The 17,659-nt window shown below is 38.6% G+C and overlaps 1 protein-coding gene across 2 annotated transcripts in view; it reads right to left on the reverse strand.

Moving 5' to 3' along the window:
- GMEB1 (glucocorticoid modulatory element binding protein 1) overlaps positions 1-17,010 on the reverse strand; it is a 24,282-nt gene extending 7,272 nt beyond the window's left edge. Inside the window, exons 1-7 of one of the 2 annotated variants that reach the window (XM_008568676.1) lie at positions 16,834-17,010; positions 10,517-10,599; positions 9,294-9,418; positions 7,787-7,890; positions 5,314-5,471; positions 3,140-3,271; positions 1,974-2,111 (exon numbers count right to left, since the gene is read on the reverse strand). In XM_008568676.1, the coding sequence (XP_008566898.1) occupies positions 1,974-2,111; positions 3,140-3,271; positions 5,314-5,471; positions 7,787-7,890; positions 9,294-9,418; positions 10,517-10,599; positions 16,834-16,961 (868 nt within the window). In that variant the 5' untranslated portion in view covers positions 16,962-17,010. Of the gene's footprint in view, positions 1-1,973; positions 2,112-3,139; positions 3,272-5,313; positions 5,472-7,786; positions 7,891-9,293; positions 9,419-10,516; positions 10,630-16,833 lie in introns of both variants that reach the window. The other variant, XM_008568675.1, reaches the window with a different exon arrangement.
- Positions 17,011-17,659: the final 649 nt, after the last annotated feature.

The following is a 17,659-nucleotide window of genomic DNA, read 5'->3' on the forward strand; positions in this document are numbered from 1 at the left end:
CAACCCTCAGTGTTGCCCCCGCACCGGACCGGGGCCGGCAACGGGATCGCAACCCTCGGTGTTGCTCCCGCGCCTCGCTCAGCCAGTGAGCGGGCGCCGGTCCACATGTGGGATCCGAACCCTCGGGCGGGAGCGCTGCCGCGCTTCCCAAGCAGCGCACTATCCAGTGCGCCACCGGCCTGCCCCCTATTTTTCTTTTCTTATGGTAAATTTTAAAAGAGATTTTGCTGTAAAGTTTACGTGTATGATATATAATATATGGGTTATAAAGAGGTAACAAGAAACAGCTAACAAATCTAAGTAAGAACGTACTGAACATACAAGCTTACAAGGTCTCATAACCCCATTTGAATCAGACAATTAGAATATCCTTTTACATTCTGCACAGAAGCAAGTACCCTGCGAGTATTCAGAAATAGCTATAAGTGAACGCAATAGTTCAGGAAGCCTTAAATTAATAGAATATGAGAACAGTCTAAAGCCAGGTGGATTTCTCCCATTTTCAATACACACACACACACACACACACACACACTTTGAGAGAAAAAGAGAGAGAGATTGCTTTCTGGCACTATTAAGGCAAAAATAGCCTGTGGAAAAAGCATGGCCAGATCTGAGTACAAAACACAGTTATGAAGCTTGTACAAGTGACAACTTTTGTGAGCCTTACTTTCCTTATCTGTAAAATAGAGATAATAATACTTACTCATATACCTCAGGTTGTCATACCTCAGGACCTGTCTACAGTTCTGAGTATTCAATAAATGACTGCTACTATTATTATTTGAAAATTTTTATAACGTTCTATTTTATTATTAGTTTTGTTGTTAATCTCTAACTGTCCCTAACTTATAAGTTTATCATACGTATGCATGTAAAGGAAAAAACTGGTAGATAGCAGGTTCAACAGTATCTGCAGTTTCAGGCATTCGCTGGGGTTCTTGAAATGTATCCTTCATGAATAATGCTTTACTTCACTGGATCCTTATATAAATTGTGAAGTAGGCATTTTTACGGTTTTAATTAATTATTTATTTATTCTTATCCTATTTATTTATTTATTTTTGGCGGCTGGCCAGTACAAGGATCTAAACCCTTGACCTTGGTGTTATAACACCACACTTTAGCCAACTGAGCTAATTAGTCAGCCCAAATAGGCATTTTTAGAAATTTCTTCCCCAAGGGCCGGCCATGGCTCACTTGGGAGAGTGTGGTGCTGATAAAACCAAAGCCAAGGGCTTGGATCCCTATGTAGGGATGGCTGGCCCGTGGCTCACTTGGGAGAGCGTGGTGCTGACAACACCAAGTCAAGGGTTAAGATCCCCTTACCGGTCATCTTTTAAAAAAAAAAGAAAGAAATTTCTTTCCCATTTTATAAATGAGAAAAATGAGACACCCAGGGTAAGGGTTCAGGTCCTCATACTGGCCAGCTGCCCAGAAAAAAATATATATCCTAAAAATATAAATGGGCTGAGCCCGTGGCGCACTCGGGAGAGTGTGGCGCTGGGAGCGCAGCAGTGCTCCCGCCCCGGGTTCAGATCCTATATAGGGATGACCGGTTTGCTCACAGCGCTCACTGGCTGAGCGCAGTGCAGCAGGTCTCAAAAAAAAGGACAAAAAAAAAAAAAAAAGAGAAAAAAGAAACTTAAAGAGATTTAAGAAATATACCAAAAATCACCCAGTTGTTAAATGGCACACCTTGGATTTGAACCCATTCTTCAGAGTTCCAGCACATGGCCTTAGCCACTTCATTCTGGTGCCTTTGTTTGTACTCACACATTTCCACCAATGTAATCGCTGGAATATGGGTAAGGGTCTATGTGGAAGACCCTGACTTTCCAGCCATTTGCTTAAACACACACATATATACACTAATATCACCATGAAGACTGTGTACAGTTGTGCACGTATATTCTGGAAAAAACCAGGACACGAAGACATACTCCAGGTATTGTTAGGATTAGTGCACTTACCTGTGACCTGGAAGGGAGCCTGGATGAGCCGCTGCTGAACTCCCCTGAGTAGCTCCTCTATTTCTTTCTGTATATTGCAGACAACCTCTTCCATTAGCCCTACGTCAGCTATTCCTTTCCAGAACATCAAAGTGTCCTCTGGCACAAGAAGGATATGACAGAAGGTAAACAAGTGATGCTATGTAGATACTCAGGCACATCTCTATCTACAATGTTACATTCAAAATTATTTCAATTCACAAGGATTTCTTTTTGGGCCATTTTTAAGAAAAAGGAAGGAGCTTTTGGAACACTAGCCGTCTCCCTGAATTGGTACCTAATTACTTGGCTCCTCATCAGCATAGGCGCTTGGGGTAATTGCCTCAATTTGTCATGCCTTCGAATTGTTTTGGCTCTGGCTACAAGGAACAGGCATCTTCCTCCAATAAAGATAATAAATCAAATATCAAATAAACTTAAATATTAATATTAAATACTATTTATTAAAAATTAGATATTTAATATTATAAAAGTTAAATAATAAAAATCTTTAATATTAATTAAAAGATATACTCCCCCAGTCCTATACTTAACAAAACAAAAAAGTTGGGTAAGTGGGGCAATAAGCTCCCTGAGGGTAGTGGCTATGTCTTTTCATGTATGAGTATATACCTAGCATTTAGCAACAGTGCCAACTAAAAATTGGCAATAATAAATATATGTTAAATGAATTAATAAATAGAGGATGATGTTAAGCCTCTCCTGATCTCTTCTAAGTGAATCATCATTAATCACATATCCTCTATACCACCTGCTACCTAATTTTTCCTTCTACCATCTCAAAGCTTGGTTTAATCTAAAAAATGTGCCAAAATTAGAGGTAGTTTGATGGGATGAAAAGCATGGACTATAGAGTCAAACGGCTGAATTCAGCTCTGACACTTATTGGTTGTATGACTGGTCTTAAGCAAGTTGTAAATCTTTCTGAACCCCGATTTCTTCATATATAAAATGTGACTTTGTAGTGCTGTTGAATGGATTAAAATAAGATGTGTGTAGCTATAGATAGTATTCATATGCATGACAAAAAACAGTGAAAATAATTAAGAGGTCTTCTGTGTCCATAATCACAACAGTAATAAGTGTCACAAAACCCTGCAAGATATCTGAGCCCTGAGGGAAAATACCTGAAATTTCCTCCGAGTCTTTCTTCACACCTTCCTCTGTGGCCATAGTGACAGCAGCAGTGAGAGCCGAGTTCCATTCCAGCCCTGCCTCTTCCATACTCTCTTCTGAGATGGCAATCTGTGTGATGCTACCTAAAAGCAGTCCATTAGAAGGTGAGGCCAGTGAATTTTATGAAAAAATCATAGCTATTCTCTATCTCATATTCATAGCCACAGAGACCCTATTATTTTACAAATCTGGCCTCTTGCCTATAGGTCCCTATTTTAAAAACTAGATTCTTAGGTAAGCCAGGATGAATACTGGATTTTCTGAAGAAAATCTGCCTTGCAAAAGAAAATGTTTTCTTCTTACTCTGACTAGAAAGTAAAACATAGCTTACAAAAAATCACAAAAGAGAAATCTTCTTCCTGAGCAGGTATGTTTTTGAAAGAGACTGAAGGTAGGCATGATTGCCAGGCTGCCTGCCCAGACTTACTGAGGGTGAGGAGAACCTGAAATAATTAAGAGAAAAGTGCTTTGCCAGGACCCCTACTACAAATATGTTCGATACTAAGCATCTAGAATATCTGAAGTCGCTATAGCTTCTTTATCTGCCTATGAAGGAAAAGCAAGAGAAATGGAGACCAAAAAAATCAGATAAGAGATCCATAAACAGCTGATTCACAGAGGGGGAAAACAAACCTCTGCTAGCAATTTATATTAAGATTATAAACAAAGAGAATCGAGAAAAATCAAACTGATCCAGACAGCAATAGAGACAAGTGTCGACTCCACACACTGGAGGATGTCAATAAGCAAGCAAAAGAGTAATATCAATACGGATAATTGAGTAAAGGCGTTTTGGCCAAATAAAAAGGAAGTAAGTTCACAGCATTTTTCACTTTTCAAATTTGTCAAGTGTTGAAAAATCCAAACTGTTAGATATTTTATACTTCCCTTTTTTTTTAAAAAAAAAAGATGACCGGTAAGGGGATCTTAACCCTTGACTTGGTGTTGTCAGCACCACGCTCACCCAGTGAGCTAACCGGCCATCCCTATATAGGGATCCGAACCCATGGCCTTGGTGTTATCAGCACCACACTCTCCCAAGTGAGCCATGGTTCGACCCTAGATATTTTATACTTTCCTAAAAGGAATTTAGGTTCTACGAGATTTGGATTCTACTTATACTGTGGTTACTCACAGAATATATGGGCTGGTCAAAAGAAACCATAAGATGTGGGTTTTTTTCTTTTTCTTTTTTTTTTTTTTTGGTGGCTGGCCAGTATAGGGAAAGAGTTCATTTTTAATGAATAGTAATTCTCAAGCATTTTAGATCCTTTAGTGTTCTCATGACTGTCAGACATATTTGTAAGTCTTATGACAGTAGTTGAGACATTTTATCCCACTGTGGTAAGTTCCAGCTAGACTAACTGAATCCTTAATAGTCTCATATGGTTACATCTTTCCCGCATAGTAGAGAACCCTACTCCCAAGATCAACAATACTAAAGTTAAGTATCTGCTCATCCTGTTCCATCTGTGAGGAAGCCTCAGCTTGGTAATCTGGAACCTTTCCAGGAAAAGCTCTTTGATCCTTATAGTAGGGTCTCCAGAGTCCAGCTCAGCCAATGACACACCAACAATACTAAAGTTAAGTATCTGCTCATCCTGTTCCATCTGTGAGGAAGCCTCAGCTTGGAATCTGGAACCTTTCCAGGAAAAGCTCTTTGATCCTTATAGTAGGGTCTCCAGAGTCCAGCTCAGCCAATGACACATTGTCTTTGATACATCTCAGTTCAATAGCTAAAAACCATGCAGCATTCTAATCTACCTTCCTGCCTTGACCACTAGTAGAGCAAAGATTTTTCAAAACAATCTAATTTAACCTTGATCTACCAAGTGGCTCCAAAGTGAAAGCACCGAATAAGCATCATAATGACTGAACCATCTTTCTAATGCTTACCATGCACTGTAAGAAAGGAACAAGGAAGGAGGTCTGGCAGCCAATAGGAATCATTTGGGAGAAAACAAGCAAACCTGTTTCCAAAGCATGGAATCCCACTCAAGTTTACCATACCTTACAAGGCACATCAATGCTCACAAGAATTGAAATTAAGAAACACAGGAGAGAAATGAGGGAAAAGGGCTGCTGAAAAACACAGTGGGTTTTCAGGTGGTTTCCTACCCCCTACCATCGGCCGAAGTGGGTGTCTGCACCACACTTGTCTGTTGTCCTGGCACTGGAGCGCGTGCACTGCTGATCAGAAGATCAAATTTGGTGCTTCTGCAGGTATTGGAACAAACTTTGTCATGTTGGTAAAAATCAATCTGTCCGGAGTCCATCATTTTCCTGTGCAAAGGGAGATAAAAAGTACCAGTTCAGCCTATACTTCATCTACAGGCAACTGGCGTCAGGGACAAATAGGGACATTGCTGAATCTACTCTGTAGATTAGTGAAACCTAATAGTATTAGAAGTTATTAGGTTACAAAAATTCTAATTGTGGTTATAAAATTTTCATTGGTCCTACCCACATTTACAAGGACTCCTCTTCCCTCCCTAGCTTACTCATTATGAGTACTCTCTTCTATTTCCCGTTATCACTAAGCTTCAGGTATATACTCCTGACAATAGCTAAGCTTCCCCATAGAATCTCATTGAAACCAAATCTGAAAGGGGAAAAGATTAGTTCATATCCTGACACAATTGAGAAACACCACAGGGGAATTAGAATTTTGTGATGAGATTCGATGTATTACTGGACCAGCAAGATCTGTTGACGCTTTTAGAGACATAAAGCTTCAGCAGATTTCTTTCCTTTTAAAAAAAAATTGATAACAACTCTCCTAGAAGTATAGAGCAAAGCTGATTATACTAAACTCCCTCTGGAAAATGTCGGGGGTTTTTTGGTGGCTGGCATGGGGATCTGAATCGTTGACTTTGGCATTATAACACCGTGCTTTAACCAACTGAGCTAACTGACCAGCCCCTGGAAAACGTCCTTGTAACATAAGATATTGTTATTATAAGCCATGAGCAAAACCATGAAGTATTTTAATTATAGTAAATTCTATGTTATAATGTCACTTGGCTTTCACTAAAGATTTTTTACGTATTCTAATGTCTTTTTGCATTTGAGGAAAATTGGCATGTGCTTGTCTTTCTGGGTAAATAAAATAGGCCAAGAACAACAAAAATGAAAGTTAAAGGTACTCTTCCCCAATTTCATTCAACTACTGATTTCCGCATACAAATCATGTAATGTTTATGTATATCCAACTATAAAGATAATATCTGAAGAAAATATTTAACATTTTCAGTGGAAAATACAGAAAACTGGGCTGGCCAGTTAGCTCAGTTGGTTAGAGCATAGTGTTCTAACACCAAAGTCAAGGGTTCAGATCTCCCTGCTTGCCAGCTGCTCCCCCCCACAAAAAAAAACCCCAGAAAATTATAAAGAAAACCTTCCTTTTAAAGAAAATCCTACAACACAAAGATAATAGCATATTTTCTTCCATTAAATTTTACTTACATATGTGTGTGTTTTAACACAGCTAAAGTTACTGTTTAATCAATTTTGTTTTCTTTCTTTATATTATATCATAAGCATTCTTTACATTACATCATAAGCATTTTTCCATGTAAAAACTCTTCAGATATATTTTAATGATTGCAAAATATCCCACGGTATATACTCATATATATTTAGACAAACCATAATTTACTTTATAAGTTTTCTGACTATACATTAAAGCAGACTGTAATTTTCACAATAAATAATGTTGCAAGGCTGGCCAGTTAGCTCTGTTAGTTAGAGTGTGGTGTTATAATACCAAGGTCAAGGGTTTGGATCCCCATACTGGCCAGCCACCAAGTAAATTAATTAATTTAATGATTAATTAATTAATTAATTTTGCAATGAACATCTTTATGCTTGAATTTCTATAAGTATTATAGATTTCTCTTAGGACAGATTCCTTAAAAAGAATTAAAAAGACAAAGGGTAAGATGTTTTTAAGGATCTTGATACATATTCTGTGGGGAACTTTTAATTCTTCACCACATTTTAAAATTTTCTATCAGTAGGTGAGTGCTCAAGGAATACCAATCAATGTTAATCTTCTTAAGGAAATTATTACAATGGTAACCTTGCTGTAAAAAAAGGATGGGGATAGAGTATATTACACATTCTGAGGTTTATTTCTGTGGTACAGGGATGGCAAGGATTGCTTTCATTATGCATAATTGTTATTTATCAACAGCACCCTTCTACTTTAAAAGATTACCCCAGGATTTCTCAGTTAGTCTACACCTCTCCACAGTTGTTATGCTTCCTTAGCACCAGGCTTAGCCCTGCCACTGCTTGGTAATCTGAAGCAGGACTGTCTTCTACTCCTAAGCTTCTCTGCCCAGAGAGGACCCTACCCAACATCCTGACATCAAAAAAATTTGCCCTAGATGCTGGAAAGAGTTAATTTAATTCAATTTCCTTCTTTCCCAGGGATTTTAGGAACAAGTTGATGAAGGTCAAATAATGCATGGATTGCTCAAACCAATTCTTCAGACAGAATTAAAAATGTCAAATTAAAGAGAAAAGACTGGGTTCTACCATGATTAATTGCCCCAAAGTTTGTTGAAAAGTATGTGCTTGACATTAGAGTTTACCTGAGCATGATTCCACCCAGACGAATGGCTCTCTTCCAGTCCTTTAGAGTGGACTTGCCAGCCAGATGAACAAAATGCTTAGGGCTGATCAACTGATCATTGAACTAAAGTAAAAAGAAAAAGTCCAAAATAGGCCAATGTCAACTTAGGCCAAGAGGGAAAAGAATAAAATAACTCCACTTGCTATGGACAAAAATTACCCAGACAATAACTTAAGTCACAGCCTTGTATTATCCAACCTCCTGTCCTATTGTGCCAGAGAAGATGATCCTTCCTTGAGCACAGTGCTCTTTCCTGGTACAAAGCTACAGAACACATGAGGAGAATCAGAGACACATATATTGATTGGCATCTAAAATCCATTTACGCTGTCAATCAGGTGGTTGGGTCTAGTGTTGCAAAGACTGTCAAATAAACTAATCTATCCAGCCCTAATGACAAGATTCAGGATGTGATGGAAAGAACAAGTATGGTAGAAACCAGTAGTACTACACAGCCTCAAAACCCTGTAATCCTTGTTAACTACCATCTATGGGTACAGTGGTAGCTACCAATGGAGAAAGAACAAGCAACCATTTCTACATTTTGCTCTCATTAAGATTATTTTTGTCAGGGCTGGCCCATGGCTCACTTGGGAGAGTGTGGTGCTGATAACACCAACGCCATGGGTTCGGATCCCTGTATAGGGATGGCCGGTTAGCTCACTTGGGAGAGTGTGGTGCTGATAACACCAACGCCATGGGTTCGGATCCCTGTATAGGGATGGCCGGTTAGCTCACTTGGGAGAGTGTGGTGCTGATAACACCAACGCCATGGGTTCGGATCCCTGTATAGGGATGGCCGGTTAGCTCACTTGGGAGAGTGTGGTGCTGATAACACCAACGCCATGGGTTCGGATCCCTGTATAGGGATGGCCGGTTAGCTCACTTGGGAGAGCGTGGTGCTGACAACACCAAGACAAAGATTAAGATCCCCTTACTGGTCATCTTAAAAAAAAAAAGATTATTTTTATCAATAATAAACTACCACAATACAACCAGTGCAAGGCATTTTACATATATCATTTCATTTAATCTAGCAGCCTTACAGTATATCTATTTAATTATTCCTATTTTAATATATGAGGCTCTGAAATATTAAAGTAACTTGCTCAAGGTCACCCAACTAGTCACATATTCTTAATAATGAATGTGGGACCCCATCATTCATTCATTCATTGAACAAATATTTACTCATCACCTACTACACACCAAGAATCATTCTATGTGCTGGGGATACACTAGTGAACAAAACAGACATGTTGCCTACTCTCAAAGGATTTGTATTCAAGTTGGACTTAAATCCAAGTCAATTTCACTCCAAAGTCTTTATTTTTTCTACTGTGACTCATTAAGCCAATGGTCACAAAATCAAAAACATTGATATGGTGAAAGAGAGAGGCGCTGAAACCACACTCTTTGAAAACAAGCAGTCCCAAAACAGACCTCAGCAAGGAGAAGGCACTTACCTTGACACACTTCACATTTATTCCTGGACACACAAACTTCTTCCAGAGGAGGATGGCTTTGCTCTCCCCACAAGTTATGGGGTAAGCAATTTCCATATCCTCGTTTGCTTCTATAGTACTTGCATCTGAAAATGGAAAAAAAATATCAGTTGTTTGCTGAACAACTCTTCCCCAAAGTTTAAATTAAAAATTTCTAGTCTCTTGGTTCCTCTGAGGGGCTAACAGTTCATTCTTGCTGGCACTGTTTAGGAATCCTCTGGAATAAGTTTAGCATAAGAGCTATTTTTTACCAAGCTCCCACTATGTGCCATACCCTGTACTGTATACTTTCACATATTTAATTTTATTTAGTTCTTACAATAATCCTGTCAAGCAGTGATTGTTTCCTATGTTTTATATGTAAGTATATGGGCCTCAGAAAGATAAAATGACTTTCCTAAGGACATACAGCTAAGAAATGAAAAAGTGGGATTCAAAAAGTAGGATTCAGGCTTAATTTCAAATTTTCTTTTCAGTATTTTTCCACTGACTGCCTTCCACTCAACACCTCAACAGTCATTGTCAGAAACTTCCCTATTGACAGGAATCAACCTTGAGGCTCCAAACACTTAGTAAGCATTTACTGTGCCTGACTGTTCCACGAGCCTTACATTTCACTCATCTGTCTCAAGAATCTTATAAAGCAGATGCTGTTATGCCCATTATAAAGATGACAAAACTGAGGCTCAGAGAGGTTAAACAACTTACCCAGGGTCACACAGTGGCAAAACCAAGCAGTCTGACTCCTCAGCATATGGTCTTAACCTCTCTACACTCTGTCTCTTCCCTAAGGAAAGTTCTTCCTTAAATCTAACTTTCGTTCGTATAACTTCGTATAATGTATGCTATACGAAGTTATTACGCGCCTCGCTCAGCCAGTGAGCGGGAGCCGGTCTGTATGTGGGATCCGAACCCTCGGACGGGAGCGCCGCCGAGGCTCCAATTTCTTTGTGGGATTTTTATAGATGAAAAATCCTTTCAGCTACCCTAGCAAATCGATGTTAAGCAACCAACTGACAGCCGTAGCATCTTAGTGGTGTCTCTAGATGTGCCACCATCAAACTGATGGCTGCAGTATTGGTAGGGCACACTGGGATGGGGGAAAAACAGAAGGCACGGAAAGCAAAAAGTCTCATCCAAGGAAGCTAAGGTCAAAGGTGGCCAGAATAATAAATCTGACTTACCAATCCCTTCTTCAATTTTATGTATCGTGTGAGTTTCTACTGCTACAACTGCTGTGTTGTTCTCCGACCCAGCTTCATAAATCCTGTTGTAAAAGTGTCCATCGATAAACAAACTACATAAATCATGAAAAAATTAATATTCACAGCATGAGATTAAGAAATTTGTTTTAATCTATCTCAAAAGGAATAAAATAAATATACTTTACAACTCTACATTAGTGCTTTGACTAGTTCTTCCCCTTATTTAAACTCCAAGCTGGTAAGGACTGCTTACCAGCTAGTACCATGGAAATAATTCAAAGACAACTTTCTTCATCTCAAAGGAAAGTAACTCTTGCTACTGTATTTACACCACCACTTGCTACTTATTACACCAGACTTTTCCCTTCATAACTTTAAGTGCTTATGACATAGTATTGCTTTAAGTACAAAATTAAATCATATAATAGAATTATCCTGATAAGACTAAAAAGTAATAAAGGCATACAGTTCAAGACAAGGAAGACCATATTAACCATAGAAGTTGATGTCCCTTTTGTTGGAATATAGACATTTTAGCATTTTTTAAAGCATCATTCCCAAACTACCAACATAAGAAAAGCCTAGTGGGAAAAAAGTAAGAGAGAAACTATACCCAAAATAACTAAAAGTAACTTAGGTATGACTTAGGGAAGGTTATATAATGCAGATCACTCTAAAATGTCTCTACACTTATGGGCTCAGATAACCTAACAAGATACACTGTCATCCTTTGTTTAATTTCTATAACTCTAATGTGTTAATTATTGCATCTTGTTATTTGAAAGCACTGCCTGAGCAATCTCCTTTGAATCAATAATTATCTACCTCCATGGTGACACCTCTAGCACAGACCTCCCTTCTGAATTTCACACCAGGACACAGCTAACTGCTGAATGAATAAATATATTTGGATGTCCCATACGACTTTGTTGAATTCATTATGTCTAAAATAACCAACAAAAACAGCAAAAAAGAAAGAAAAAAGAAAAGAAAATAGTCACTAAATTTTCTTCTCCTCCACTCCAAACTACTCTTCTTCTTACACTCTCCATCCTTGTTAATGGCATCATCCAGCACACTGAAGACAGAAATCTAACCCAAGAGAGAAACCTGAGAATTATACTAGATTTTTTCCTTTTCCTCCTCTTCAACTCCTATATAGTCAGTCACCAAATCCTACCAGATGCATCTCTTTAACACCAGCCAGCCTCCCTCTCTGTATCGCCACAGCTACTGCCTTAATTCAGGCCTTATCTCTTGTTTGGATTCATCTCCTTTCATCTAAATGATCTTTCATACTCCCTACACTCCCACTACAGTGATCATTTAACTCCCTCCTTAAAACCCTTCAAGAACCCTCTCTCTCCTCATTATTAAAATAAACTGCCAAATCCTTAATATGATATTTAAGCCCCTCCATGATCTGGCCCCTGCTTTCAACTCTCCCCAACCCCCACCCTACAATTCAAGCCCCAGTCATAGCAAACTATTTGTGGTTCCCAAAATTGCCATCTTTTTTTTACACCTTCTATCTTTGCACTTACTTCTCCCTCTTCCCAGAACATCCTTCTCCATCTATTTCTCTTTTAATAAGTAGCCTCTACGATGCTTTTTCTTCCATCCCAATCACTCCAGTATAATCATCCACTTTCTCCTTTGTGACCCAACTGTACTTTGGGCTTTTGTCAGATATACTTATCTGAATCTCTCCCCTTGGGCATAGTCTGAGAGGTCCCTGAGAGCAGAGACTGTCTTATTCACTCGTTCAATTTTGTATGTTTGACATGTAGTTTACTGACTGGAACATGTCAAAGCACCCAATAAATAGCTGTTAAATGAATGAGGACTGTGATAAACATGAGAAACCATTGCTTCAAGTAAGATTAGTAAACTCATTCTAAATCTCTTAAAATAAAATCACTTAAAAAAAAAAATCTCATTGATCACAACCAGTTAGATTCCTGTGTTCCTTCTCCACTCCCACTGCTTCACTTGAATAGCCTTAAAAAAAAAAAAAAAAAAAAAAGAATAAATTCTCACTTATATGTAATTTCAACACCAATAAATTGTACTTTGGGGTAGGAAGTAGAGAACTTAGTCTATATTTTTATGAGTAAATCAGATTTTATCAGGGAAAAAGTATCTAAAGTAATTCAGGATAGTGAAGAATTTAGCCTAATTCTCTATACCTACTACAGTTATAATCAAATCATAGTGTTGAAGCATTGTTAGATACTGGCATGCCTTATAAATCATCAAAGAAAGGTGAAATTATGTTTACTAGAGCTTTAAAGTCTACATTATTGTATTCTAATTCTCTGAAAACTGAAAATCCACATATAGTTCTTTTTATCCAGAATGTTAAGGAAAGATATTTTGATTAATAAATGTCAGATTAAGAATTAAAGATTATCAAAAAATGAGATGATTATATATAAACTAAAGGTTATTCTACTGATCTGAAAGAATTAATATATCTTCTTAAGATCTCAAACTTTCTACTAGGGAGGGATATGAGCATGAAAAGAAAAGTAGGGCTGCTACTCCTCAAATTGAACTACTGTACTACATTTGGACTGAATTTCCTCTACAGAAGAATAATAAAATCAGTCATCACACTGAGTAAACTTATGTAATATTAAAACCCTGAGTGTATTATATTTAAAATGCTATCATAAATCTAAAGTGAACTGGAAAGTCAAGAATGATGTTGGGAGGGCTGGCCGGTTAGCTCAGTTGGTTAGAGCATGGTGCTGATAACCCCAGGGTTAGATCCCTGTACCAGCCAGCTGCCAAAAAAAAAAAAAAAAGAATGGTGATGGAATCCTAGTACCTTCACTCTTTGAGTATTTTTTGAGTATGTTATAAAAGACATTTTATTTGAGAAGTTAATAACCATTATATTTTTAAAGAAAGCATATGCTGAACAAGCCTTCTGTTTTAAAACACCTCTCAAGAACCGGCCCCTGGCTCACTTGGGAGAGTGCAGCACTGGGAGCACCGAGGCCGTGGGTTCAGATCCTATATAGGGATGGCTGGTTAGCTCACTTGGGAGAGTGTGGTGATGACAATACTAAGTCAAGGGTTAAGATCCCCTTGCCGGTCATCTTTGAAAAAAAAAAAAAAAAAAATAGCAGACATATTTTAAAGCCAACCTACTGTGAGTTTGAAAGTTATCACCTTGCACAATGTGTCGAGTTCTACAGATACATATGGGGGGACTGTTACCAGGTAGTCTACTTTTGCTGCATAGTATATTCCTATAAACATGTACATAATAAATACCTGAATTTAAATTTTACATAAAATGTCATATATGTAAAAGCTAAAAAGACATACAATGGAAGGTCTATATATTGAAATCTAAAAATATTTATTAAATATTTAGATATTAATAAATACTTATTAGTATCTTGCCTTTTGGATACAATCTTCACCAATATATTCTCAGCATTTTATACTTGTTCCATGATTGTTTCTTTCCTTCCAATTTGAAGCCACAGCCAATCAGGTTAAGCGTGACTGAGGCTGAACACTGGTACCTGATGATTTCCAACTTTGTCTCGAGTATATTAAATTCACGAGACCTGTACTTCTTATCACCAGTATCAATGTTTGTGTTCCCTCACTCATTTTTATAAAATGAGGCTAAAATGAAATAAAATATTCAAATAATTAGATAGTACAACTAGAGAAATTGATGGGGCATCAACTGGCAGGCATCTCAAAATGCTTATTCACTAGATCTTGTACTAAACTCAGAGTAAATGGTGGCTTGGGGGAATCAATATATGTTGTACGAAGATGCCTATATCTAATAAAGCAACAAAAGTTTTCCAGAAAAGTTTATTTTTATCATTAAAAAATAATAGCTCAGTTGGTTAGAGTGCTGCCTTGTAATACCAAGGTCAAGGGTTTGGATCCCTGTACCAGCCAGCTGCCAAAAATAAAATTAAATTAAATTTAAAAAGTAAAAGAGACCAAAAAAAAAATAAAGAAATAAAGAAAATAGATAGACAAAAGAAAAATAAATACAAGCAAATCTTCAAAAAAACCTAGTCTGCAATAACACAGAAATTTTTTCTGCCTCTACTAGGGACAGAACAAGTGACAACTGGAGTACTTTAGGAAAAACAGAAGAGGGGCTGGCCTGTGGCTCACTCGGGAGAGTGCGGTGCTGATAACACCAAGGCCCCAGGTTCGGATCCCATATAGGGATGGCCGGTTGGCTCATTGGGTGAGCGTGGTGCTGACAACACCAGGTCAAGGGTTAAGATCCCCTTACCGGTCATCTTTTAAAAAAAAAAAAAAAAAAAAAAAAAGGAAAAACAGAAGAAATGATGACTCCATGAGAAAAGGAACCTGCCAAGAACTAAAGAACCTACCCTTTCGTTCTTCCTCAGGTGCCAAAAGGTAAAAACTGCAAGTGTGTATAATAAATGAAATTTCCAAACAAGTGAATTTGAGTTTCGTTTTGGTTTTTTGGCAGCTGGCCAGTATGGGGATCTGACAAACAAGTGAATTTGAATAAGCATGTATAATCTGTTGGTGCCAACAAAAACTTAAATCACTCTATTGATTTTATGTCACCTTTATCAACTTTCCCTATAGATCTTTCAATATTTTTTTCATGCTTAACATTATTCAGAAATGTCAGCAAACATCTGGTTACATTTATAAAACTAAAAAGAAAATGTTCTTATCTTTTCGAGATACATAATGTCTGGGATTTGCTTCAAAAAAAATTCAGGTGGACATAAAGATGAAATAAAACTGGTCATGTGTTTTGTTTTGTTTTTTTCTTTTTTCTTTTTCCTCTGATCATGTGTTGATAACCTTTGAAGCTGAGTGATGGGTGCTTACACAGGGGTTCATTATAGTGTTTTCTTTATTTGTATATATATTTGAAATTTATTTTTTTTTTCCCTTTTTTTTGTCTTTTTTCGTGACCGGCAACGGATCGCAACCCTCAGTGTCGCGCCCGTACTGGACTGGGACTGGCAACGGGATCGCAACCCTCAGTGTCGAGCCCACACCTCTCTCAGCCAGTGAGCGGCCGGTCTATACGTGGGATCCGAACCCTCGGCGGGAGCGCCGCCGCACTCCCAAGCAGCGCACTGTAGCAGTGCACCACCGGGCCGGCCCCTATATTTGAAATTTTCTATACTAAAAAGTTTTAAAAATTACCAAGAGAGGTTAACTCTTTTTCTCCAGAAATGTTTAAGACAAAGTACATTACTTACATTGGGATTGGATTATGTGTTTGCCCAGGAACACTGCTAATCCTATGAAGAATCTTTTATACATTCCCCAAGATAGAACTAATTCTTATTTAACCTTCAAGAACCCCCCTTTTTTTTTCCCCTTTTTTGCGACCGGTAAGGGGATCGCAACCTTTGGCTCAGCGTTGCCCGCACCGCGCTCAGCCAGTGAGCGCACTGGCCATCCCTATATAGGATCTGAACCTGCGGTGGGAGCACCACTGCGCTCCCAGCGCCGCACTCTCCCGAGTGAGCCACGGGGTCGGCCCAAGAACCCTTTTAAAATCTTACCTCTTTTTTCAAATTCATAGTGATTCTCTGAACTCCAAAGCACTTCCTAACCATGCAACTCTGCACTTCTTAGATGTTGCCACGTGAGTGATCTCTTTATATTCGTATATGTATTTTTGGTTTTTACAACTAGACTGTAAGCCCCATGATGGGGGCAACCATGTGCTATATTTCTTCCAACACCTTCATAATACATTGTATTATAGTAGGTGGTTGATATATGAGAGTACTTCAAAAAGTTCATGGAAAAATAGAATGGAAAAATAATATGAATCCTTCCATGAACTTCTTGAAGATTTCTCATATATTTTTTTGGAAACTAAGCTTGATAATTTACCCATCCGTGAGGGTCCAGTAGGAATACTTCTGTAGTTGTCTTGCCTGATATCTGATTCTTTTGGTAAACATATACTGAGGGCCTGTAAATAGTGTAGATAAATAAGGTAAGGGAGCCATGTAACTTACCCTCAAGTAGCTCACAGTGGAGACGAGAGAAAGATATGAGGAAACAGATAACATGTAATAACTTTTATTTCCTCAGCATCAGGAAAGCAGATTACTTGTAGTAAGTATTAAAATGACAAATATAACACACAATACAGTATATTATTATAGAGATGAAAACTTAGCTGCCTCTGATTGATGTTAAATGTTCCATTGTGCTAAGCAACCATAAAATTATAATTTCCCTTCCCTTTAAACCTTCCAAAATTTTTCAGAATAGCCAAATTTCTAGCCACTTACCCTTGTTGCACAGGCTGTAGCTGCAAGATCACTTGGGTTTTAGTGTCTTCAGGGTTCTCCCCTTCATTTCCTTCAGTGGGTACCACAACCACATCCCCCATTGGGACACTCACTTCTGCATTAGCCATCTTTCACATGAAGTCAGATAGCTGGGGCTGTTGTCAGGAACAAGAAGCACCAGTAACTTCATCTCGTTTGAAAAGATGATGACCATAGGAAAGGAATGCCAAGATAATGACTACCAACAACAGTACCCTGGAGATCTCGGTCCTCTGAAAAGGATGGGAACTGTGAGAAGGGGCTGATATAGGCTCTGATCTTTCCAGAAATGCCTTGGTACTCATTTGCTATTGTAGGTTTTCTTAGCATGTGTGACTCATTCAGTGGTGTGCTGGAGCCAGCTCTACCAGCTCCTGAGAACTGACAGTACACATCTCTTCTCAACTCTGAGTTTACTGACATCAAGTTGGTAGCTTAAAATCAGTGATGCTAGGAGTATATACACCACAGAAATTGACAAGCACTACAAATCAGGGCACTTTTCTGGAGAACTGGTTTACAGTGCAACACTAGTTCCACCCCAAACAGTAAGCTTCTGGAAAGTAGGAACCATATCTATTTTTTTTTTCCTTTTTGTCTTTTTTCGTGTCCGGCAACGGATCGCAACCCTCAGTGTTGCGCCAGTACCGGACCGGGACCGGCAACGGGATCGCAACCCTCGGTGTTGCCCCCACACCTCGCTCAGCCAGTGAGCGGGAACCGGTCTGTATGTGGGATCCGTACCCTCGGCGGGAGCGCCACCGCACTCCCAAGCAGCGCGCTGTAG

This window comes from Galeopterus variegatus, unplaced genomic scaffold (genome assembly GCF_000696425.1).
Source record: "Galeopterus variegatus unplaced genomic scaffold, G_variegatus-3.0.2 Scaffold431, whole genome shotgun sequence".
In the NCBI taxonomy this organism is placed as follows: Eukaryota; Metazoa; Chordata; class Mammalia; order Dermoptera; family Cynocephalidae; genus Galeopterus; species Galeopterus variegatus.